This window comes from Mytilus trossulus, chromosome 13, assembly GCF_036588685.1.
Source record: "Mytilus trossulus isolate FHL-02 chromosome 13, PNRI_Mtr1.1.1.hap1, whole genome shotgun sequence".
Taxonomy (NCBI): Eukaryota; Metazoa; Mollusca; class Bivalvia; order Mytilida; family Mytilidae; genus Mytilus; species Mytilus trossulus.
In genome coordinates, this window is record NC_086385.1 from 42,463,948 (window position 1) to 42,491,774 (window position 27,827).

Consider the following 27,827-nt stretch of genomic DNA (forward strand, 5'->3'; position numbering starts at 1 on the left):
CTGGTTAGCAATAATGTCCATTAATATCTATAGAGTGTATCCTCTTCTTGTTATTTGTTGATGCGTTACATATTTGTTTTTCGATCTTTTTTTTTTGTACATAAATTAGCCTGTAAGTTTTCTCTTTTGAATTGATTTACATTTGTCTTTCAGGTCTTTTTATAGCTGACTATGCGGTATGGGCTTTGCTCAATGTTAATTTATGTGTTAATTGCTAGAGATATGTCTCATTAGCAATTATACCACATCATCTTTTTTATATATACTGTTTACGTCTATTGGATATAATCAAGAGTATAATGGTACTATTATTTTCATATCATGAGCATATAAGTAATTGAAATACTATTTACTATTTTATTTACATTATATGCGACCAAATTTATTGTAATTCTATTATCTAATACACATTGTTTCTTAGACGTTCAAAGTCATCCCTAACATATTTGCAATACAGCAGCTTAATGTGTGTTTTGTCTTTTTTTCCGTTTGTTTGTGATAAATTAAAACTTATCATAGATACCAGAACTAAAATTTTACCCTTACGCCAGACGTGCGTTTCGTCTACAAAAGACTCATCAGGGACGCTCGAATCATAAAATGTTAAAAAAGGCCAAATAATATACGCAGTTGAAGAGCATTGAAGACCAAATATTCCTAAACGTTTTGCCAAATACAGCTTTTTAAAAGACTTTCAATGTTTTAAATCTCGATTATCTTCTCTAAAAACCTTTTTCTTAAGTTTGCATTAAAGCCAGCTAAATTTGAAAGACAAGTGATCGAAAGGAACAAAATACGAAATAAACCTTTTATTGAGATAGGGTAATAATTGTATTAACGCATATAGAAAATTATGATTCATATTTTTATCAAACGTAGAACTAAAAGTTCTAAATGTATATGTATCATATTAAGCAACAAACTTAGAACTTGATGTCCACGCTAAATATTTCTATTTCCTATTATTTTTTCTTACTTGCATATTCCCTACAAGACACTTTATCAATGTTTAGTGATTAGGTTCGGATATTTATATTGACAAACGATATGTCTGTAATTCTGTATTTATTTCCCTTTGTATCCATCTACATAGCTTTCTTGGTAACAAAAACAATCAACAAATGCTGTTGCAAGACTTTTTTTTAGATTGATTTGATTGATTTGATTAAAATTTAATTAAATAAGTTATGGTATTATAAGGTAACATTATGTATACGTCAAGTATTTTGTAAACGAAATCTTTTTTTTATATGCATTTTGTAAAAATGAATTTTCGATCTTACATTGTCTTTAATTATTTTTGTGTAATACTTATATCGTGTGGTTGTTAATAGTACACTTGCGGATTGAAATAAAAGGCATTCAGAATGAAAAATGTAACTATACTATATGTAAAGCAGGATAATTTCAATACCTCGAAACCAAATTTCAAAATAAAGAAGTTGCTGTTTTAATCAGACGAGATGGACTAGCGGGTTTTTTGGTGCTAATTATTCAAATGGTTCATTTAAACTATTCTCTTAATATTGTTATATTTTCATTAAACGACAGTATGTTTTGTCACAAAATCTCCCTAATATGACACGTTCACGGAAATGAATCTATCAAATGGTAACAGTAACCAAAACAAAACTGACATAAATGCAGTTTTTAACAATATAATCACATCGATATTTTGTTGGTAGAATTGTAGCATGATACGATTAAGCTTTCAAACTGTGATGATTCGATAGTCATTCATGAGTTTCATGTAGGCTTGAAGTACGGCGTAGGTTGTTTTTAATTAGAATCATGGCGTATATGACTACTCTATGTTATATAACAGCATCGTATCAGCCTCAAAATGTTCTGTCGCTTTTATCATCACATATAAAAGTGATTTTAGCACGATTATGTAATATAGTAACTGATACATTTTCGCTAAAGCCCATTATTGAAGTGAGATTTATATTATTAGAAGTGCGCTAAAACATAAATTTAGCAACATTACAGGATTGTACTATCAATAAATAAAGTCAACAGTAGTATACCGCTGTTCAAAACTCATAAATCCTTGGACAAAAATCAAAATCGGGGTAACAAACTAAAACCGAGGGAAACGCATCAAATATAAGAGTAGAACAACCGCATAACACTCAAATATAACACACATGGACAACATCCCACGGGAATAACAAATACAACATTTTTATAACATCAAAACCAAATACATGAATTTCGGATAGACAAGTACCGTGACACGTCTTATCGCAATGTGAATTTATACTAAAAAATAAGAGAAAACAAACGACACAACGTTATAATATAATACACACAGAAACGAACTATAATATAACAATGGCCATATTCCTGACTTGGTACAGGGCATTTTTGAAGGAAAAAATGGTGGGTTGAACCTGGTTTTGTGGCAATTTTTTTTATATTGTGCCGTGTAAAAAAACAACTGTCAGCAGAATATAACAGGAAGACAAATAAGAGTTAAAATCAAGAAAGAAAAGTGGATGAAGGAGTACATTAATGTTGACAATAGTTTAATGATGTTCAAAATAAAATATATATAAGTCGATAAACAATGTTCAGTTTGCTTAATAGGTACATGTAAATTGCACACGAAAGGTTAAAACCCTGTTTATGAAAATCATGTGCAAACAATTACACAAAAATAGGTCTTTTCTTGCATATTTTATTATGAATGTTCCAAATTGTAATAGTATAAATGCTTTGCAATATGTTCAATCGTTAAAAGCATAATCCATTGGATCTGCATTTATGTTGACTTTAATTCTTAGTCAAGGAGCCTATAACAGATAAACAAATAAGAAAAATCAAATGAAAATAAGACGAAAATTGTAATATGTGGGAGTACATGTTTTAAGGGTATAAATTATCACAGAATCAAAACAAAGTAATTAGATAGAATGCGAGATAATTTTGTTTTAATATTATCAAAGGTACCAGGATCATAATTTAGTACGTCAGACGCGCGTTTCGTCTACAATAGCATTTGTTATATCCATTATAATTTAACATTAAGCCTAATTATAAAACAATTTTTATCACATTAACCATGATATTAAATGGGTAACTTTTTTTTTACGAGAAACTGTGGGTTAAGAAGTGGCACTTCTTTTATTAACCTAAGTATTAACTGAAGATTAAGTCCTTTCTTAACCAACAAGTCCTTGATAAAAGAAAAGAAACAAATATTAATGTGTGAGCAATAGAGTTATAATAGTATTCAATTTGGCGTACAATAGGTTTGCAAAGCATTGGTATTTGAATTTTTGTGTCACACACTACTATTTTACATTTAAATATTGAACTATTCGATTAACGGAGTTGCCCCCCCCCCCCAAACCCCAGCATAATTATCAATCTGAGACTTTTATCATTTCATCATGCAATAGTATCGATACATTTGACTGTTTTACTCTTTGCATAAGTATTCCCAATTGCAAACTAACGACAAATTGAAAGAGCTGGTAATGCCTTGCTCCTTAAAAAATGACCAACGTAGGATCACATATTTTTTGGCTGAAGGGGGACAAATCAGTCTTTGTACAAATAAAACACCTCTGCTTCATACATGTATCTCGACTTACATTTTGAAATTGACAATAAAATTATGAAAAACAAGATGATTAGCCTCCTAATTATGATTTCCCTATTGCCGAATTAGAAATATTAACTGGTTTGTACTCACATGTGCAATAAGACAGAAGTCACATGAGGAGAAGGGTTCGCTTACCCTTTTGGAGTACCAGAAAGTACTCCCATATTTTGATGGTGTCGTAGTTCTTTTATTTGACACGTTTACCTCAGTTTTAGTTTGTAACCCGGATTTGTATTTCCCTGTCGATTTATGAATTTTGAACAGCGATATACTACTGTTACCTTTATTTATGTTGGTAAGTATTTAATTTTCTATGTTATGTTTTGTGAACTTTTATTTGTAAAGTATTTATGTCTTCTTGATTTGCCATGGCGGTGTCAGTTTATTTTTGACATGTAAGTTTAAAAGTTAACAAAATGATATACAACATGCTCTGCGGCTGTACCACAAATAAAACACACATTTAAAATCAATGTTATCAATTGTATTTTGATGACCAATACGATGGGTTTAAATAGTGAAAAAGAGATTTGATGAATATACGTGATCACTTAATTATATCTTGACTATAACTGATTCGGTAGGCCTAATATTAAAGTTACTTGAGGGTGCCGCGAAATGTTGTTCATTAATCAAATTATTAAATAAAGGTAGGAATCATATGTACAATGTATTATATTTAATTAGATATCAAATGTATAAGTATTAAAACTTAGTACGCTAGACGCGCGTTTTGTCTAAAATAGACTCATTAGTGGCGCTCATATCAACATATGTATAAAGCCAATCAAGTACAAAGTTGAAAGCATTGATGATCCAATATTCCAAACAGTTGTGTCAAATACGTTTATATGATTAACGTACAGATATTTCGACGTAATTTACATCAATCAGCATCGTTGAAGGGCTATAAATGTTGAAATGTGCATCAGGTGCAGTAAATTGGATTGTCATATATAATGCCTAATCAATAGAATATGTGTGATAATCCCTGACTCTTATACCGTATAGTGGGCTGCAAATTTTCGCTTATTTTCGCAAATAGAACAAAATCGCCAAAATAAATTCCACCAATTATAAACGGCACATGCAAAGGTATTGATAAAAGTTTTGAATATCCACAAAAAAAGTAACCGCCAAAATAGTTCGTATACCTTATTCAATGACAATTGCGACATTTTACTCACGTGAAGATATCCGGCTATACGGTATTACATGATTATCGAAATGAAATCAAATAAGATACAGTCTGCCAATTCTTACAGAATTGCATTCAAGATTCAATAGTCTCTTGATAAATGTGACAAACCTTGACTCTTATATTGCATGATAATCGAAATCAAATCAAATAAGATACACTCAGCATTGTATTCAAGATTCAAAAGTCTAATCAATATATTATTTGTGACCTTGACTCTTATAGTAAGTGATTATCTAAATGATATTAAAAAAAATGATACAGTCTGGCAATTCTTACATAATTCGTTGTATGATTCAATAGTCTGATGTCATAACCTCTAGACAAGGGTTACGTGTGTAGACTCCGTGTCATCCATGCTTGAAGTCGAGTGCAGACAGTGGAAGACTATTTTAACCTCAAAATGTTTTCTTTCAGTCTACTTTACGAGGGGATGATGACATTGTAATAAATGTCGTCTAATCACGGATATCTATTTGTTTAGATTGAGAAAGTACACATGATTTAAGGGACCAATTTAGGTGCATTACAAGACTGTTTCTTGCTTTTTATTTGAAAGGTTCATCCGAGATTAACAAGCTAAAATTGATGCGTACATATCCAAATGTATACCATTCAGATGATGATATAAAAAAAAAAGCTTTAACAACATTTTCAAATTTTTTAAAGAATACCGTAATTAGTTTTGATTATAACAGTAAAATATGCTAACCTCTTTTGAGAAGGGGGTTATAATATAAAATATTAAAATTGAAATGTTTATATATTCAGTAATTCAGCGATGAGAATACGTAGATAGTAACCTCATCAATTGTTCATCATTTTTATCCTATCAAAGAAGTAGAATAATTTAAGGATATGGTTATCCGTGCACCGCATAAAAAATCAAAATATAACGTTGGACAATCGTCATACGCTTCACTTCATTAGAGAGAGAAGGAGAATTATAATCAAAATTAAGTTCGGACTACATGTTTGAAAAAGCAAAGGCATACAACGAGAAAGAGTTTAAAAGGACCCAAATGGTACATGTAAACGCGTTAACGGTCAGCTGTGCATCAGTGACAACCTTAATTTTCTTGTATGCAAGTGTATCATGTGTATTGTCTAATACAATGAAAAATTATAAGTTAAAAGCAGCAAAGTATATTTTATATCGACATGAAACTGGCATGCATTGGAATCAAAAGACCAATATATAAAAAATGTCCACAAAAGTCTGCATCTTTATGGAAATCTGGAGACCAACACTAATCAATCAAACGAATGAATCCTGTTGATACTGAAACACTGCTTATTTGGAGAAGAGTAAAGTCATGGAATTAATTAAGTGTAGGAGTAGAAAATAGACACTGTAGTGTTTTATGATTAAGTTGTTTTCGACTTTGTTTTTCGTGGTTCTCATATCCTTGATAATTTAAATGTATGTGGAGTAAATCCAACACTCAATACTGACTTGTTTTATCACTGAAGATAAGTGCTGAAGTTGTTCGGAGACAAAATGTAATAGTACTTAAACAAACACTTTGAATATGGATACTGAGCCAAAATAAATTGCAATATATATTTTATATACAGTAATGAATATACGCATCAGCACTAAACTGTTTTCGGTACTAAATTTATTATGTAACACTGACACATGTAAATGTAATTATGGATTACGGAGTTCCAACAATAAAATAAGATTCAGTTGTGGACCAACTGTCTCCAAATATGTTGTTGATACGCAAAATCCATCTTGCATCTAAGCTTAAGGTTAATAACTAATTAAGAATTTTTCGCTATGTCCTATCACCCTATACGATTTGTAACGCATGTTCCCAGAGGTGTCATGTTCTGTTTTAAATTCAATACCTACTCGAATGTAATTACACCTACAACGAATATGTTTGTCATTGAGTTGTCAGTTATTGTCTCCAAGTAATAACTAATAACAAGTTTAAGAGACATATGTTATACTTAGTATTGGGATAATAGTTGATTTTGTTAATTAGAATTGTGTCATTAGAGAGTAACATTTCAATCTAGCAGTCGTGAAAATACTATTTTGATGGACAGGTTATTTCCTTTAGCAGTTAAATCGATAAGAATTAAATTGTCAATGTTTTTTTTAGAACCTTTATGCTTTGCCTGTAGCAACTAATATCCTGAAATTAGACTCAATAGAAATAACTTTTGTAGATTCCAGAAATTAACAGAAAAGATAAATGACTTTTCAAAGGGAACCATCGACTTTATATTCGATAGACAGATACTTCTTCACTAAAAGAGCATTTACTGGAAAATAATAAAACAAATTATCAACTTTTAAAATTGTAATACAGAATAGTCTACTATATACTTCAATGGGATAGCTTACGAGATAATTTTTAGTGGGATTATCTGTCAAATGGTCATAAGTCTTTCCTTTGCTTAGTCATAGGTCTTCTCTGTTGTGTTTTGTTCAATGTTTTATGTCAAAACGTTTTATGTTTGGTAAAGGCGTCGTCGACTTAAACTTGTGGGTTAAAATATAGTTCTGAAAAATATTGCCTTTCTTTTGCACAGTTTGGAAGAAGTATTTGACAAACTTTTCGTCAAAATTAACGTTGCGGTACACGACACATGTTTGGGAGAGTTGAGGTCTTGTTCTTCAGATGCAATGGAGTTTGACATTTGTTTTAGATTCAATATCTTGAAATTGGTTTTGATAATGAACACCAAGAATAGATTGGCATTTTTGTTGGGTTTTTTCCGTATTGGTGTCATCAATTAAAAAAAACTATATCCTGTACTCCAATGTATAGAGCTTGTTACCAATCTAAAAGAATATGTGTTTAATAAAAAAAAAACTTTTTATAGCATTTAACCAACTTGGAACACTTGATAAAACAAGAACAGTTATTCTGTCATTTATCTAGTAGAATTTATTACTGGTGAGAGGTTGAGCTATAAAACCAGGTTTTATCCATCATATTCTACATAAGAAAATGTATGTACCAAATCAGGAATATAACAGTTGTTATTCATTCTTTTGATGTGTTTGCGCTTTTGGTTTTGTTATTTAATTAGGGAATTTCCGTTTTGGATTTTCTTCGTAGTTTGGTATCTTTTCGATGCTAATTTTCCCTATATAGTTTTTTTAAATCTTCTTTATCATAAACGTAAAAAAACAACATAAATATATGCTTATTTTAACTTTCATTTTGAAACTTCTCTCAAAACATTTATTATTTTGCGGACATATATTTGGTCCACTCAGCAGTTGCGTTCTACCATAGAACATATATCTTAAGTAAGCAAACACTTTCGAGATTAATATTTTTATTTTGTCTCATACCTAGGGGGCCAAGTATGCATGCAAGTTTTTTTACTATGCACTATGTTTATAGAGTTGTAAACGAAAAATTTACTTCTTAATAATTAAGAGCTTGTTTCAAAACATCACAGTAACAAGATGCCCATCCTCACTATCATTTTCTCTGTTCAGTGGACCGTGAAATTTGGTTAACAACTGTAATTTGGCATAGAATAAGAAGAGATCATATCATAAGGAACATGTGTACACAGTTTCAAGTTGATTTCACTTCATAAAAAACTACCTCGACAAAACACTTTAACATGAAGCGGGACATACGACGAACAAAAGAACGAACGAACGAACGGGCAGACGAACGGACTAATGGGCGTACAGACCAGAAAGCATAATGACCATAAGTACGGCATCAAAATATGTGTAAGCACCTTTTTCTCTATTTTATAAAGAAGTTTACAAACAATATTTTGAAAAAGATTATCAAATTTTAATAACTTTTAACTATTTTCTGTAGAGGAAATATAAAATATTGAAGTGAAACATAACGGAACATGTTGTATATCAGCGAGTACGAGTCATAGAATTCCTAAATGTGGAAGGCCTTCAACGGTTGTGTTGAACTAGATCCGTGTAAACTTAAGTTGCAATAAGGGTGTTGGTGTCAGATCTTAGACCCATTTAATCCCATAGTTACTAATTGTTTTTGACGAACTGTGCTCACAGTTATTATTTTGTGTTGTATTAGATTGTTGACTCTTTAAAGAGGGACAAAGATACAGAGGGACAGTCAAACTCATAGATCGAAAATAGACTGATAACGCATGCATTGCTTTAAAAACAAATGACATGTCATGACGTGTGTACATAAGGCTTTCTTGATATTGACACCTTTATTTTAAAAACACCGTTTATTCCTTAAAACTCAATGCTTTAATCAAGATGTCAGCATTTAGAATTCTTGAATGTGATGGTCAGGTACAGTTTATGACTGGATACTAGTGCATTCATCTTTTAAGCAAGGAAACATTTTTTATCGTTTCAGAGCTCAGAAGATATAAATCAAGGAAGAAATTTAAATTGAAAAACTGTTTAAAGACAGACACATTGTTATTTCAGTTATTATTGATTGTTTATTTGAAGTAAAATGAAAAAATATACAGAAATAAGCAAAGTCAAGGCATTTGAAGACCAGCTTATTACTAACTATAAAAAACACAACAAAAAGTTATCAACTTCACACAAAAAAACGTTTTATCATACACATGAACAGTATACAAAATATCAATTTTTCGCATTAGCAAACTTGAGATCAAGGACAACAATGCCATACGGTTCGATAAAATGGGTTTGTTGTCGGCTAATGTTTCCATAACTTTATCATGTTTATAATTAATATTGTAGTAAGCCTTTATATATTAAGACCTTGCATTAATGAACCATAAGTTTAGCTTACCACCGACTCTTCAGACAATAAAACAAATAATATTGAACTTATCAGATGCATGGTTAGTATCTATTTTGGTTTTGCTGTCCTTTCTTTTTTGTTTTCAAATTTATAACTCAACGTGTAGTCTATTTTTTCAGTTTTTGTTCAGTAAAAAAATCGGGAAGATATGGGACTTTTTCAAACTAGCCATCAATGATGAAGTAGAGCAAGATGTTATCTTGATTCTTTTACTATCGTTAATGTTTTCAAAATATTCGATATGAAAAGAAGGATAATTCATGTATACATAGTGACACTTAAATGTTTGATTAGTAATGCTGTGATTGCAAGCTGTAAGAAAGCAAAGATCTTTTTCTTTGTATAATGCAAAGCCTTTTTTCCATGTGAAATTACAATATTAAGCAATTAATTATACCTTTTTAACTATAGAGAATATTTTCGTTCTAGTCAAGACCTCATTGAAAAAAAATATACAAGATTGTGATTATAAAAATATCACTTGGTGTCGAAAATCATCTTACCGTTCCCAGAAAAATAGAAAATAAATTTCACTATACCAGATGTGCGCCTTTAATGCCTCTTGTTAAGCTTAAAGCAACATTTTTGGAATCCAAAAACTTATACAAACGATTTATAGTTGCTCGAACCAGTTACGAATATCAAATAACAAATTTATTGACTCATGCATATTTCCTTTGTTCTTATTATATTTGTATGTAAAAGGCGCAAGTGTATATGGGTTTCCCTGTTCTGGAAAGACATCGAGGGTTTTCAAAAACGTAATTTATTTTTAAGTGTAAAGAATACAAATTTGTTCGCTGACCACTATAACTTCATTACATTGAGCATGGGTTGTACACAAAACTATACAGTCCTGGAATGTCGTCACTTCCTGTGCGTCTAAACGTTGTGTCAGAGCGTAGACTTTGTCCTCCTTTATAAACATCCCATTCGTTCCAGCTGAAAAAGGTATATATAAACTCATCATAGATACCAAGATTAAAATGTGTATATTCGCCAGACGCGCGTTTCGTCTACAAAAGACTGATCTTTTATATCTGGGCGTCACTCTTGATTTTTGTGTGGACAAGGCGCGTTTTTTTGGCGTATTGAATTTTAAACCTGATGCTTTTCTATTAATCATGTTTTTCTTTGTCTAATATGTTCTCCTATTTATTTGTATTGTAGTCCTGTAATATTATGTTGTCATCTCAATGTTATATCTAACTTTGCCATTAAAGTGCGAGGTTTGGCTTGCCACAAAACCAGGTTCAACCCACCACTTTTATTCCCCTTTAAAAGTGTCCTGTACCAAGTCAGGAAGATGGCCATTGTTATATTATTGTTCGTTTATGTGTTTGTTGCATTTTAACGTTGAGTCGTTTGTGTTTTCTCTTATTTATGAGATATTGAGATAAGACGTGGCACGGTACTTGTCTATCCCAAATTCATGTATTTGGTTTTCATGTTATATTTGTTATTCTCGTGGTGTTTTGTCTGATGCTTGGTCCGTTTCTGTGTGTGTTACGTTTCGGTGTTATGTCGTTGTTCTCCTCTTATATTTAATGCGTTTCCCTCGGTTTTAGTTTGATACCCCGATTTTGTTTTTTGTCCATGGATTTATGAGTTTTGAACAGCGGTATACTACTGTTGCCTTTATTTATCAGGGACGCTCAAATCGGAAAGATTTACAACGCTTGATTTTATGTTTTACACGGGTGCATGTACTTTCATTATCTAACTGACATTCACATAAATTCTTTAAAAGGCTTACTTCATACACAAACTTCGTGGGAATAAAAAAAGAAATAGGTAATATTTTTAAACTCTCCATTGCTTGATGATACTTTATCACTATGTTATTTCAAATTTTGTAACTATTACGAATCTATCCAAACAAATTGAAATTGACAAGACAGCATAAACATGTACATTAAGGTCTGCCTCATATCGTGACTTACGTCTATTACTTGACAGTAAGTGTCAGTTGATAACTTACATGTAATGACAGCAGAGATGATTACAGTTTCCAATTGTGAAATTTCTATTTTTATGTAGCAACATTCCAGCCTACATATGAAGTACTTGTCTCCCCATTTATACGATATCCAGGGCTTGTATTCCCGATAATGATTTCCTCGATAGAGAAAGGCTGCTCACATGGAGACTATTAAACCAAATCTTCTAAATGGTGAAATTGAAATCATTCTTTCGGAGATTCTAGTAACGCCATCACGAGTTGGTTGACCGTTTTGGTATATTGATTTCACAGACGGTAGTGGATTTGAGCAAAACGACGGGTGCCACATGTGGAAAAGGATCTGTTTACTTTTACGGAGCATTCAAGAACATCTAAGTTGTAGGTACAGATGGGTGCACTCCTAACCTGTACAGCAAGTTAACTTGATAACCAGTCATTTGGACTGGTCAAAGTTAACCTGTGACCGAATATAGGACTTCTCTGACCAGTCCTAGGACCAAAATCTAGTTAACTTGAAAAGCGGACTTGGTCCTAGGACTGTTTTTATGTCTGCCAAAAAGTTAACTTGGAAACAGGTCCGCTATTGATATAAGTTAACTTCGAACCAGTCCTGTCATAAGTTAACATAAGTTAACTTCGAAACCAGTCCTGTCATAAAGTTAACATAAGTTAACTTGGAAACCGGTCCTGCCACAAAGTTAACTTCTGCTTGGACAAATCCGATCAAAACCAGACCTGTTCCCAAGGGGTCCTACTAAAATGCGCCCGGGAGCGCCCGGGTGAAGAAAAAGCGCCCGGGGAAAAGAAAAAGCGCCCGGGGAAAAGAAAAAGCGCCCGGGGAAGAACAAATAGCGCCCGGGGAAAAAGAAAATGCGCCCGGGGGAAATATATAGATATTATATTGGCATGAGACAACTTTGTGTCGATGAAATAAGTTATGTTCATTGATTTTTTTTTTTTATTTTATACAAGTAATTTGCAAATTCAGATAATAGACATTTATAATAAAGCACAAAACAAGTACATGTATGAATGTTTCAATTTTAACAATAATATATGAATACTATTTCGAAAGACAGATAATAATAGATCACAGTTTATGCGGAAGATTTATAAAATGTAAAATTCAAAAGACATGCTTTTCAAAAACAATATTTAAATGAAAAATGTAAAAAAAAAACTTAAATTACACAGATAAATATTTATCTAATCAAAATTAAAAAAAGTAACACATGATAAATCCGCAAATAAAGCAGTACTATACATGTACAGTAGTTAAAGGAAGGGGGTAAAAAGCAGGAGTTTGGTTTAATTCAAAAACTAAGCATTAAATTCCTGATAAGCATAGACATTAAAACGGTCAAAGTTTTAGTTTTATAAAAGATATAAACAACACTTTCGATGTAGCATCGTACATATCCCCATTTATATTAAGAACAAAACAAGCAACGATTTTTTTTTTTAGGAACTTGAAAACTTTTTATTGTTATAAAATATTATTATTTTATTCTCCCGGGCGCTAATTTTCCTTCCCCGGGCGCTTTTTCCTTTCCCCGGGCGCTTTTTCTTTTCCTGGGCGCTCTCGGGCGCTCCCGGGCGCTTTTTAGTAGGACCGTTCCCAAGTTAACTTTTGACTGGTCTGCTCAACACTAAGTTAACTTGTAACCAGGACCGCTCTTCGTTGATTTAAAAAAATAATTGTTTCGTAGTATAAACATCGAAAATAAAGTAATTTGAAAATTAATACTTCCGTTTTATGCACAGGATTAAATACAAATATTTGAAAATAAGTACGCACAGAACGTAACACAAATTTATCTGTGATCTGACAATCTATCTATTATAAAAACGATCTCAGTTACAATAACAGGCACTGAATATATATATATTCCGAGATCAAATTTACATATTATGTATATTTTTGAAAAGAAGTATATTTGATGTTAGATGTATACGTCCTTGTTAGTTATACATCCTTGAACTATGCAGCCACAATCAGCAATAGTTTAATTCATTTAAATAATGACTACAAATTTTTGTTCGCCTAAATTAAGGGTGCCAGCATGTGCTCTTCTTACTCAAAATACTGATACGTAACAAAATTTCAGTAGTTTTGATGCCTCCAGTTGACTTGTACAACAAAATTATTTGACCGCATCCACCAAAACTGACCATATATGCACTTTAATTTGTAAATCTATATACCCGCATAGTAAATCAGCCATATTTTTTATGTCAGGATTCAATGTATAATACAATCATGACAATGGACAGCAAAATTGCAATATAATAACAAAAAATTTTGGTTCGCATAAATTTAGGATACCAGCATGTCCTCATTTTATTCAAAATATTGATACGTAACAAAATTTCAGTAGTTTTGATACCTCCAGCTGACTTGTACAACAAAATTATTTGACCGCATTACCAAAACTGACCATATGTGAACTTTAATTGTAAATCTATATACCTGCATAGTAAATCAGCCTTATTTTTAATGTCATGATTCAATGTATAATACAATCATGACAATGGCCAGCAATATTGCAATATACTAACAACAAATTTTTGTTCGCCTAAGTTAAGGGTGCCAGCATGTCCTCTTTTTACTTAAAATACTGATACGTAACAAAATTTCAGTAGTTTTGATGCCTCCAGTTGACTTGTACAACAAAATTATTTGAATGCATTCACCAAAACTGACCATATATGCACTTTAATTTGTGAATCTATATACCCGCATAGTAAATCAGCCATATTTTTTATGTCAGGATTCAATGTATAATACAATCATGACAATGGACAGCAAAATTGCAATATAAAAACAAAAAATTTTGGTTCGCATAAATTTAGGATACCAGCATGTCCTCATTTTATTCAAAATATTGATACGTAACAAAATTTCAGTAGTTTTGATACCTCCAGCTGACTTGTACAACAAAATTATTTGACCGCATTACCAAAACTGACCATATGTGAACTTTAAATTGTAAATCTATATACCTGCATAGTAAATCAGCCTTATTTTTAATGTCAGGATTCAATGTATAATACAATCATGACAATGGCCAGCAATATTGCAATATACTAACAACAAATTTTTGTTCGCCTAAGTTAAGGGTGCCAGCATGTCCTCTTTTTACTTAAAATACTGATACGTAACAAAATTTCAGTAGTTTTGATGCCTCCAGTTGACTTGTACAACAAAATTATTTGAACGCATCCACCAAAACTGACCATATATGCACTTTAACTTGTAAATCTATATACCTGCATAGTAAATCAGCCTTATTTTTAATGTCAGGATTCAATGTATAATACAATCATGACAATGGACAGCAATATTGCAATATAATAACAACAATTTTTTGTTCGCATAAATTTAGGATACCAGCATGCCCTCATTTTATTCAAAATATTGATACGTAACAAAATTTCAGTAGTTTTGATACCTCCAATTGACTTGTACAACAAAATTATTTGACCGCATCCACCAAAACTGACCATATGTTCACTTGAATTTGAAAATCTATATACCCACAAAGTAAATCAGTCATTTTTTTTATGTCAGGATTTAATGTATAATACAATCATGACAATGGACAGCAATATTGCAATATAAAAACAACAAATTTTGGTTCGCATAAATTTAGAATACCAGCATGTCCTCATTTTATTCAAAATATTAATACGTAACAAAATTTCAGTAGTTTTGATACCTCCAGCTGACTTGTACAACAAAATTATTTGACCCCATTACCAAAACTGACCATATGTGAACTTTAATTTGTGAATCTATATACACCATGACGTACTCGCATAATATTAATCAGCCATATTTTTTATGTCAGGAATCAATGTATAATACAATAATGACAATGGACAGCAAAATTGCAATATAATAACAAAAAATTTTGGTTCGCATAAATTTAGGATACCAGCATGTCCTCATTTTATTCAAAATATTGAGACGTAACAAAATTTCAGTAGTTTTGATACCTCCAGCTGACTTGTACAACAAAATTATTTGACCGCATTACCAAAACTGACCATATGTGAACTTTAAATTGTATATCTATATACCTGCATACATGTAGTAAATCAGCCTTATTTTTAATGTCAGGATTCAATGTATAGTACAATCATGACAATGGACAGCAATATTGCAATATAATAACAACAAATTTTTGGTCGCATAAATAAAGGTTGCCAGCATGTCCTCTTTTTACTTAAAATACTGATACGTAACAAAATTTCAGTAGTTTTGATGCCTCCAGTTGACTTGTACAACAAAATTATTTGAACGCATCCACCAAAACTGACCATATATGCACTTTAACTTGTAAATCTATATACCTGCATAGTAAATCAGCCTTATTTTTAATGTCAGGATTCAATGTATAATACAATCATGACAATGGACAGCACTATTGCAATATACTAACAACAAATTTTTGTTCGCATAAATTTAGGATACCAGCATGTCCTCATTTTATTCAAAATATTGATACGTAACAAAATTTCAGTAGTTTTGATACCTACAATTGACTTGTACAACAAAATTATTTGAACGCATCCACCAAAACTGACCATATATGCACTTTAACTTGTAAATCTATATACCTGCATAGTAAATCAGCCTTATTTTTAATGTCAGGATTCAATGTATAATACAATCATGACAATGGACAGCACTATTGCAATATACTAACAACAAATTTTTGTTCGCATAAATTTAGGATACCAGCATGTCCTCATTTTATTCAAAATATTGATACGTAACAAAATTTCAGTAGTTTTGATACCTCCAATTGACTTGTACAACAAAATTATTTGACCGCATCCACCAAAACTGACCATTTGTTCACTTTAATTTGTGAATCTATATACACCATGACGTACTCGCATAATATTAATCAGCTGTATTTTTTATGTCAGGAATCAATGTATAATACAATAATGACAATGGACAGCAAAATTGCAATATAATAACAACAAATTTTGGTTCGCATAAATTTAGGATACCAGCATGTCCTTATTTTATTCAAAATATTGATACTTAACAAAATTTCAATAGTTTTGATACCTCCAGCTGACTTGTACAACAAAATTATTTGACCGCATTACCAAAATTGACCATATGTGAACTTTAAATTGTAAATCTATATACCTGCATAGTAAATCAGCCTTATTTTTAATTTCAGGATTCAATGTATAGTACAATCATGACAATGGACAGCAATATTGCTTCGTGTTGCCTATTTTTCTATTTTACGTGTTAAGTAATACTGTTTGTCTGTTTGTTTTTTCCTTTTTTAGCCATGGAGTTTTCGGTTTATTTTTTTACTGTTGGGTGTGAATGTCCCTCTGGTATGTATTGCATCCTCTGTATATACTATTACCTTCAATATTCTGTTAGATGTTACAATATTATTCATCACAAGAGTATATTTAAATGTTAAATTCCCACTGGTAGTAAAAAGATAAACGCTTGTATTTTCTAACTGGTTTTATTATACTTAATGTTTTAAGAGTGTGTATTTTATCAAACAATCGTCGATGAATCAATATATACCGTCGTCTTGTTGGAAGACAAAAAGACACATTTACACATGTCACAATTGTATCTTACTAAATGCAAAATTGACATGCTTGCCATGTATTCTAATGTAGGACCACAAGTGTAATTGTAAGTTTTATTATGTTTTATCTTAAATGTAAGTTTCCTAAGTATTAATTGCTTACAATACATAGAACCATTCCTTTTCACATTGCCATCTCTCAATAAATTGTTAGATCTGTACTTCAGTACTTCCGGGCAGGACACGTGATTGTGGTCTCCCACATCAACAGCTTCTGTTACAGCTTCGTCTAAAAAAACAGTTTACAGTTGATTCATTATTATTCGTTGGATACCAATTTTCGTTGTCTCAAGAGTAGTTGAGAAAGGCCTTTACAATTTTGCATGTCTAACTGAATGAAATTTAGCTTATAGTTTTATTCCCAAAATGAATCTTGCAAGTAGCCTTCAATGTAGTACATTTAGGGGGGGGGGGGGGTGAGGCTACAAACTTGAAGTGGGGATGTTGGAAATATGATTATAAAAAGTGGGGTATTGAAATACACAGGACCACAAAGATTGGATCAGGAGAAAATAAGAAAAGAGAAATTTTGGAAAAGGAGCACACCGTGTCACCCAACCTCTTCACATAAATATTTTTTGTTTTTAAATGTTGGTTTTTTTTAGGGGGCATTATAAAAGAATCTCTCACCTTTCACTCAAAATGTGGATAACTTTATGGCAAGGGGTCTATAATTCTCTTTGACAGTTACAGACATAATAATTTTGACCTTTTTTCAGCTAGACAAAATCCTTTACGCTAACTTAAAATGCACGAGTCAAACACTACCAAAATTTGTTTAATTCTTCTCTTTTCTTATATTAAAAATATAGGATATTTTATGATTTTTCGATGTATTGTTTATCCACATTGGACTATATACTAGTATGAAGAAAACAAATTCAATTACTAGTATCAAGATTAGGCCCTAATACTTAAGATTACAAACATGTGTTACCCCCTGGTGCTGCTGAAGATAATATTACACGCACACACTAATATTTAATAGTGACATGCGTATTGCATTGGCCGGACAAATAGTCCTGGTACTATTCGTCCGGCTAGCCGGACAAATAGCAACTGCCTTAAGGATTGGATCAATTATAAATATACATGTACATGGTCCATAATGGAATTTCACGTACGTAATCACTCATACACAAATTCTATATGTTTTTCACCGCTTATATTCATGTATTCACATAACATATGTTTTAATGTCATTATATCGAGACACTGACACATGTACTTAGTTCATTCTTGTCCATAGTTACGGCTTTTCCATGTTTAAGGTTTGTCAGTGTGTTCGCCTGATTTTTAACAATTTTAACAAGTTCTATAATTTTAATAATCATTAAACTAATTTAAAATCTCAATAATTGTGTTATCTTGTAACGAATCAATACTAACGTGTTTTTTTTAACGGTTGTTACGTTTCCAAACAATGTATTCAAATAAAATAAATCTGTTTCAATGTGTGGTAATTGCAATTTAATTGATTTGTCTACAGACCGTGATGACCCGTGAAATTCAATTCCACGCTGTAAAAGATACCATTTACATCATACTTGCGCGTATCGTATTCATGCATCGATAATAAGGGGAATGAAACGAATTGTTGAAGACCGTTCTTTGACCTATAATGGTTTACTTTTACAAATTGCTACTTAGATGAAGAGTTGTCGCATTGGCACTCAAGCCACACCTTCCTATATCTATTGACAGTTCGTGAATGCAAATAATTTGATAACGATAAATAAGCATAAGAGAGAAAATATTTACAAAATACCATCAAATGTGTCTATTTTCAATTGAATTGATTCTACGCAATTCGAACTTCACTAAAATTTAAACTAAAATTGTATGAATCCACATTATGCGTGCTCTTTAATGTTCTTTAAATATGTAGCTTGGATAGATTCTAGGTATTAAAACCTGCAAAGGACACTGTTTTGTTAGATATTAAAATTTCCGATATCGATTTAGTTGATACAAAACTAGCTACATAGCTTTGATTGACAAAGTTCTTCACATGAATAATGACGCTTTTAACGTCTTTTGACGTCGGCGCTTAAATAATCCATTGTGCGCTCAAAGTTCCATACCTAAATGCGTGTGTGTCTTTGGATTATCAAAGAACTGCATGTAATGTTAGTAATGATAGAGTTCTATATAATTGCGAGTTGTTGTCTCTTTGACACATTCCCAATTTCCATTCACAACTTACCAATAATATTGAAATATTCGTTTGTTTTTCTTTTACCTTCAAGCACATTTGGTACATAAAAAAGTAGTTGACATTCACCTAAAACCATAATCATACTTGATTTCGTCTAGCAAACCTCATAATCCTGGCTTTGAAAATCATTGAGTTATTTGATTAACCTCAGGGGTGCAAATACTGTTACATCGCAAGTATATAGAACTATTATATCAATACTAATTAAACTGCTGGGAAAATAATGATATTGCTTCCCGTATGTCATGATTTAACTTATTTCTACAAATACTTCTATTTTGATCATAATCATTCCTCAGTTTCAAGGTTCAAACTGTCGTGAATACAATCTTGCAAACGGACGTCAGCACTAGAATTTCAAAATGCGACATAATGGGTAGCTCAGACAGGTTTAACTTTGACACTGTTATGGTGATTTAAGATCTGTAAGTGTGTTTCTTTGTGTAATGTCAACAACTTAACTGTAAACATCTTATTGATATCATGGGATATCAATTCAGCCTTTAGATTTCAGTGGTATGTTCTGCAGTTTTTAAGTTTGTATCAGTTTAAAGTCGTCTATCCAGTTTTTATTAAAATAACGCAATTAATCGGATTAAGATGAATAAAAGTTATCAAATACGTACCGAAGGTTTGACAGACATATGGATGACGCTCGTCGCAGTTTGTTACCACCCATTTGAGGGACTGACTCAAATCGCCTGTGACACATACTGTTGAGTTAAATTGAACAGACCCATCAGTGCCATTGTTCTCTGACGATAGAGAAGGCTCGTACCAGTTTGACCATGTATATACCTGTTTACTAGCATCGTATACATCTGTTGTAGTGTCATCACTGAATACACCAATCCAAAATGTTCCAGATTCGCTTAAATAAGAAAACCAAATATAAGGAGTTATTTTTGAACTTACACCATTATTGTCGTAGTTGCGTATTGATATATGATTTTGCCATGTGATTATGGACTCTCCGAATTGATTTTCATTATTTTTGTGAGTTATCTTTTTGAAAGGTATATTTTTACAGGATCAATATTTAGAGAACCTATTCACATGTATTGGTACAGATTATTATTGTGAATTTGTTTCAAGTAAAAGGAAAAAAAAATCATGTCTCCCCTTTCCGGTACAGAACATACCCTAAAACTGGCAGGAATTTCTCCTCCATCCACTTTTGTTCCTTTTCATTCTTTATTGCCATCAGTGTCATTCCATGTTTGTGACAACAATGCTGTGCTTCGTTACGTTTCAATAAAACATTGGTAAATGCTAGAAGACTACTAGTTACTCCTGTAATAGTAAAATCGGATATACGTTAATAATAAGGCAGATAGTATACAGTATATGTGTATAGGTGTTCAACCACCATTTCCACATTTGACACCCGTCGTGTAGAATACGTTGGAAAGTCGTATTAAGTGATTGGTCATCACGCAATAGCGGATTGTTAATGAACTCTTGGCTATGTCTTAGATCACCATACTGATAAATCATCGATCGTTTAAATAGTTTTACCTTAAAACTTTATCGAATGAGAAATATTCAAATTGAAATATTTTGTGCATCACTAAGGACAGACATGACTGTAACCGGAATAAACATTATAGACTGCCTGTGTTTTAAAAAAACAAACACAAAGAACAATTCTTAAAACGTAAGCAAGAGCGAGACTTGCCTCTTTTAAATGACGTGGGTGATTGAGGGTAGTCATTAATAATAGAAAAATAATATGATTAAAACGGATCATGTTCACTACATTTGCAAATGTTTATAATATAAACGTAGCAATTAAAATTTGCTGTTATAATGTATGCAACTTATATGAATATTCAGTCGACAAAACATCTCAACCCCCCTTAAATATCCCAAAATATCCTTGTCATACTTAAAATAGTTCACTCACCGTTGATAAAAAGCACAAATGAAATAAGTAGAGATTTTTGAAGCTGCATACTGTTAATACATATTTCCCTTTTGTATATAATCTTATGTGAATGATGATAATCAACGTTCAGCCGAACTTTAAAACACGCGAAAATCCTTTTTGTTTGGCATCTGTATACAGTTGTGACACGATCTGCTTTATCCGAGGTTTTTAATATACTTTTACATTTTAAGCTGATTAGGTTTGGTGTTGAAATTCTAATTAATCACGTTGAAAATCCCTGATTTGAACCTGATTCAAGCCAATGAAGTTGAAATGTGCTTTTAATTTTATCACTCATACTTTTTTTCCTCTAACAACGTCAGCCTACACGTCCATAGCTGTTTTATGTAGAAAAAATCGCCTGGATTAGCAGACCAAGAACCGAAGCAACATTTATGTAATGTATTATTTAGGTATCTTTTAATTTCTTTATTAATTATGGATAGATCCTACTTATTATTCTGTATATAGAAATTATACATTGCTGGTAAAAGTATTTTCATGTATATTTCTAAAAATGTCAGTGTGACTAATACAGTGTAACATATATCTGCCAAACCTTTTTACTGCAGATAATACATAAATTGTTGACTTTTCATGGATTTCCCCTGGATACAAGTTAATGATGTACTATAGTGATTAAGAAGAGGTTATTTGGTTTTTTTTCAGATAAAGTGCGCTTTCAGTAATAAATAGTTTTAAAAATAGATTATTCGTGACCAAAATGTTAATGTCGTTTTTGTATGAAATGTTCTTTCAAATCTTATTGAAGATTAAGCATAACAATTACGAAACTAAGGTTATACCTTCCTCAGGAATAGTTGAAATTATGTGGTTTTTGTCCTATTCTTGGTTTGCACCATTTGATTGTCTTCAGGCGTCAGTTGGTCATACATGGGTGCCTCGGATGGTGAAAGCTGTCCCATCTTTAACCTTAGTATCAATTTTCTGATACATGTATCTCTTTTATTTGTCTGCTAAGCGACTTTACAGTGTCGTAGCACTCCCTTTGTGTTCGATTGTGGATTGTCTTTGTAAAAAAAGTATGTTAATATACGTTAGTGACACATCTCCATTTATGCCGATAAGAAGTTTACATGGATTCCGCTGTACCCTGGCAGTTCTGGGTGGTTCCACTGATGACGGAGGAATTTACTATTGTACATACGTACACATTGTATATATAACTCCTTACGTGTTTAAGTATTCATACTTTCCTGTCTTTCGCCTGTTTTGTCTTAAGTGTAAAATAGTGACATGTGGTTTGTAAGACCACCAACTATTGAATGTTGTTTCATTATAAGTAAATGTGTACTTCTATTATTGTACTTAATAATAATTAAAGTGTATGAAACCTTTAAATTTGTTATAAGGAGATGAGATATGATTGTCAATTAGACAACTTTCTACCACCAAAGTGTAAATGCAGTCAATGTTATCAATTACATACTAGACAGCCTCTTACAATGACAAAATCCCATACCGTAAAGTCGACTAAAAAAGGTCCCGACAAGAAAAACATGAAACAATTCAATATAGAAAACTAACTGGATATAGGAAGATGTGTTGTGAGCGCCAATGAGACAACTCTCCATCCAAATAACAATTTAAAAAAGTAAACCATTATAGGTTATTGTAGGCCTTCAATACGGAGCCTTGGCTAACACCGAAGAACAAGCTATAAAGGGCTCCAAAAATTACTAGTGTAAAACCATTCAAACGGGAAAATCAACGGTCTAATATATAATATAAAAAAGAAACGAAAAACAAGTATAAATTACATAAACAAACGACAACTACTGTACATCAGATGCCTGCCTCTTTTACAAAAAAATAATTTACAAAAAATAAACATGATAGACGTTTACAGCCAATGACAACTACCGATCAACAGACTCGATCCTTACTAATTAGGACAGGCACAAATAGAATTTCGAAGGGTTTAAAGGCACCAACACGGCGTCTTGTATTTTCTCTATATGATTTGTTATCGAATTTTCTTTCCAAAAATTTTAGATCACAATACGGGGCTACGGGTATATACATGAATAAAGTATACCTCTATGAGACAGCAATCTAATCTTTAATAAAACTATGGACTAATAAAGATGTCGAATACAAACTACAATGTACGCATGTACCTGAGTCTTGGAAAGGGAGGAATGTAACAAGCAGAAATGCCTAAGTATCAGACACAAACACAGCGCTATTAATAGACAAAGCACATAAAAAGATAAGGATACACAATAATCCTAAATTTGGATAAGTAAATGAACTAAAGTCAAACAAGTGGATGCTCTTCTGTATAAGTTTAATAAACCAAAAAACCGTATGTATTAAAAAAAACACATAATTCAATCATATAAAAAATAATGACTCAACTGAATGACCAAATGGTAAGATTAATTTCACTGATAAAGCGGGTAGAATTAGTGCACACACCATACATTTGTTTATCCATTATGATCGCTGAAATTCCTCTTAAAATATGCGATGTGGTAGGAGATGACATTGTACGTTCTACAGCAATAAGCAAAATCTATATCATTTAGTAGACTTTAAAAGACTTTCATGATTAAATTCAAGCTATTTAAACGAGAAAACTAACACCATGATTCGTGTACAACTATCAACTTTGATTCAAATGAAGACAAATCAGAGTTAATCCCATAGATAAACCATCACAACAAAAAGGGATGCGTTGACATTTCTTTCTACACGGTAGTGTTCTCTGCTAAACATAAGTGTCCTAAACGCATGATAATAACTATAAATACATCTTTATTCATGACGAGAAATATCCATGTGTCTCATCTATATACATGTATGTATACAAACACGATCCAAAATTAATATTCAGACTAGTGGAAACTTTAACTACACCAAAAGATGACACTATCAAACTATCATTCCGTTTTCTACTGCTCTATGACCGAACCGCATGCATCTTATGAGTTAAAACATATATATATATATTATCATTCAAACAACCCGTTAATATAAGGCTAACGTAAACACTATGCCGTGTCTATTTCAGTCGCTCTTTTTGTTGTTTTATCAGGAACAAACCGTGTAGTATAAACAAGCAAGCAATTATACAGATCTGTTTTAGCAAAACACTACCTTATATGGTATTTTCATAATTGGAAATTGACGATAGAGAAAACGAAAACATCGCATTCAACTTTGAACCATTCCCTTTCGGTCAGAAACAAGAACAATTCAAATATGACACAAACGTTCTTGCTTGGCATCATCGTTCATACGAAAGGTAATTCATTGAAGAAACAATAGTGCCAGGAAAAGTACAATTTAAAGCATTAATTTGAACGTGAAGCTAAATAATTTGACAATACTTTGACATTTGTTTGTTCCTAAGAATTTATATAATTACCTAGACGTCATATAAAACAAACATTAACCAGTTGTACAGAAAATAGTCTTTAACATTAAAAATACGATATCAATAAAGACGAAAACGTTATTTTTGGATTTAAAAATTACAATTTCTTGGAAAACTGATAAATGTTTCACAAGAACAAAGTATATATAGTGAAACCTGATTAAACCGAACCCTGAATAAACCGGAAACCTATCTAATCCAAACTTGTTCTGAAGACCAATCACACCACATTTTATGCATTGTGAACCTGATGAAACCGAATACCTGCCAAAACCGAACAAATTCTTAAGTCCCGAAAGGGTTTCGTTTTGTCAGGTTTTACTGTAATGAGTTTGCTTTACAGTTTGGTGTTACATGTACATGTATGTACATGTACCATTGAAGCATGTTTATTTGTGTACAAGTTGATCAATCTTTGAATTCTTTAGTAGTGTCATCAAAACTGTAGTTTGTACGTTGATTTGAATGTTGTTGTTTTTTTCCTTGTTTTAGTAAATAATGGACATATTAAAATCTTATCCTTATCGTCATACTGTAGCTCCAACTAACGATATTCTTGATATGACTTTGCGTGCGACAAAAAAAAACACCCAAGATAGATGAACATGTTCATTTACATATAATAATAATAAAATATTGTAAAGAACTATCATTATACTTTATTAGAGAAACATACGGTATTATAATGCGTACATGTATCTATGTTTATTTATTGTTCCGTAAAATTGAATAACAGAAACAGATTGATTTATAATTGATTTTTGGTTTTGTTGCTAAAATCCAGTGGCAATATTTCATGCATGTTCATAACCAGAAATAATTAGAGATGTTTTCAGTTCGTTATAGACGTACATGTACATGTATGTTGTGCTAACCAAAGTCAAAAGCCTGTAATGTAATGTTTATCGTAGGTACATGTCTGTCATAATTTAGTCGTTATATAATTAAGCTGTACATTTTTTTTACTTTCTGGTTTTTAGATTTGTTTACATTAATCTTTCGGGGACGTTTAAGCTAACTATAATTATGGTATGCCTTTGTTCATCGAAGGTCGTTACTTTATCTAGTTATACAGCGACTTGGTCAATACTGCAATGATAGGAATTCGAATCCTGATATCTGATACATTTCATAAACATTATATGCATGAAGGTTTTCTTAAAATCTCAAAAACTAGCCTCGCTTTGTTGTCCTTTCATAATCCCTAACATTTATAAATGTTCGCAATTTCTTTTGAATATATAAGATTTCGAATTCATTTTAAACCTTAAAATACACATTTACAATTTAGTGGCCTCATTGACAATCATACCACCTCTCCTTTTTTATATAAAATGTGAGGCCTACAACAGAAAAATATAAAATAAAACATTCACACACCAAAGTATCAAACGTATCTTTTCTGTTTATCGTACATTAGGAATCATGGTCTTTTTTAATTGACTTCTGGATCTTGACCTCTTCCTATTTTGCAATAAAACATACATGTACAGTAAGTATACTTCTTAAGTTTTAGACATTAATTTCTGTTCTGTGAGAATAGAGCTTTTAGATTCGGCCTTTTGTTCTGTAACCTGACTTTGTCCAGAATTGTACAGAATGCAAAGTTTGTCACTGATGAATTCGACCTCATTACATTTTGCATGGATAGTACACAAAACAATACAGTCCTGGAATGTCGTCACTTCGTGCGATTCTAACTTTACTGACGAAGCAGTTACCTGTTCTTCTTTCGTAAAAGTTCCATATGTTCCAGCTGAAAAGAGAAATTGATGTTAACAAGAAGATAATAAAATGATTAAGATCGTGACCTATGGTATTCCAAACTCAGCAATCATTTTTTTCGGGTCAGCTGAAATCCATTCCAGGGTGCAGGATTTATTCGCTGTGTTTAAAGACACATTGGTGGTCTTCAGTTCTTGTTGTTTTTTACTCTTTGAGCGGGTTGTTTTCGCATTGACGCATTCCTCATTTCCACTCTTTATTTCATTAAATAAATCCTATTTTGAAATGACAGATCGTTCATGCGAACAATTCTGTCTGACCGTCCGTCAATTAATGCACCCACTCGTCCTGCAAATATTTTCAGGTGTCCTTTAACTTGCAGTACATGTATGAACTGATGTAATTTGAACTTCTTGTTATCAGTTCCAAACCTAAATTATCATCCGATAACCTTTTTTTCGGAATTTGTTGTCAAATATGGATTTACCCTGATCAGTCACGCAACTTTTGTCAATTGTCAATATTTTTCTTTCTATATCGTGTGCGTGAATGCCGCTATTGAGTTGTTCACACAAACATCCTCGTCTGGCTTCATGTAACTAACATTTAAAGCCAGTTACATGTATTTCCTGTGACTATGGATCTTCGATGCAAGATGTTTGATTGATGTGGTGGATAACCGAAAATGGGGATTTCATTTTAACAAGTAAGCTTTTACTACAATTCAGGAACAATATAACAAAATTAATTTCAAAATCAAATGGTAAATATAAATGCATAAACATTAATACTTACAATACGTGGAACCATTTATGTTTGAATTTCCACCTCTGATTAAGTCTGCTGATCTATATCTTAGGATATCTGGACAGATCACGTGACTTTGATCTCCTATATCGACAATGTCGGCTTCAGGTTTTTCTAAAATTATGGAGTAAAATGGAATAAACACCATCAAACCTTCTTTAAATAGACCTCTTTTAGTGAAGACATCCCTTAGGTCACTGGCACTGAGGGGTACATATAGTAAAATTGAATATGGAAATGGGGAATGTGTCAAAAAGACAACAATTCGACAAAAGTGCAGAAAACAGTCAATTGCTACCAATGGGTCTTCAACACAGCGAGATAATGCCGCAGCCAGAGTATGTACAAAACAACATTAATTACAAATCCTAATAACTTATTGGAAAAAATGATTTTTCGGAATTATATCATATTAACCAGAACATATTTAGTGAACTATGATATTACATGGTTTTTGTATGAATTATTAAGTGAATATTGTGGCAAGTAGCTGTTTTTGATGCACGAGTGTACGAGAACAATCTATATATATCTTACAAGTATAACGTTTTATAATATCAAAGTT

General features: G+C 31.9%; 1 protein-coding gene across 1 annotated transcript; it reads right to left on the minus strand.

Annotated features, from left to right (window-relative positions):
* Positions 1-10,392: 10,392 nt before the first annotated feature.
* On the minus strand, positions 10,393-21,352 carry LOC134694386 (layilin-like). Its single transcript, XM_063555392.1, has 5 exons — positions 21,304-21,352; positions 20,540-20,690; positions 20,024-20,268; positions 17,288-17,408; positions 10,393-10,516 (listed from the first exon to the last, which is right to left on the minus strand). Exons 1-5 carry the CDS (start codon positions 21,350-21,352, stop codon positions 10,393-10,395), a joined length of 690 nt encoding a protein of 229 aa, XP_063411462.1.
* Between the last annotated feature and the right edge of the window lie 6,475 nt (positions 21,353-27,827).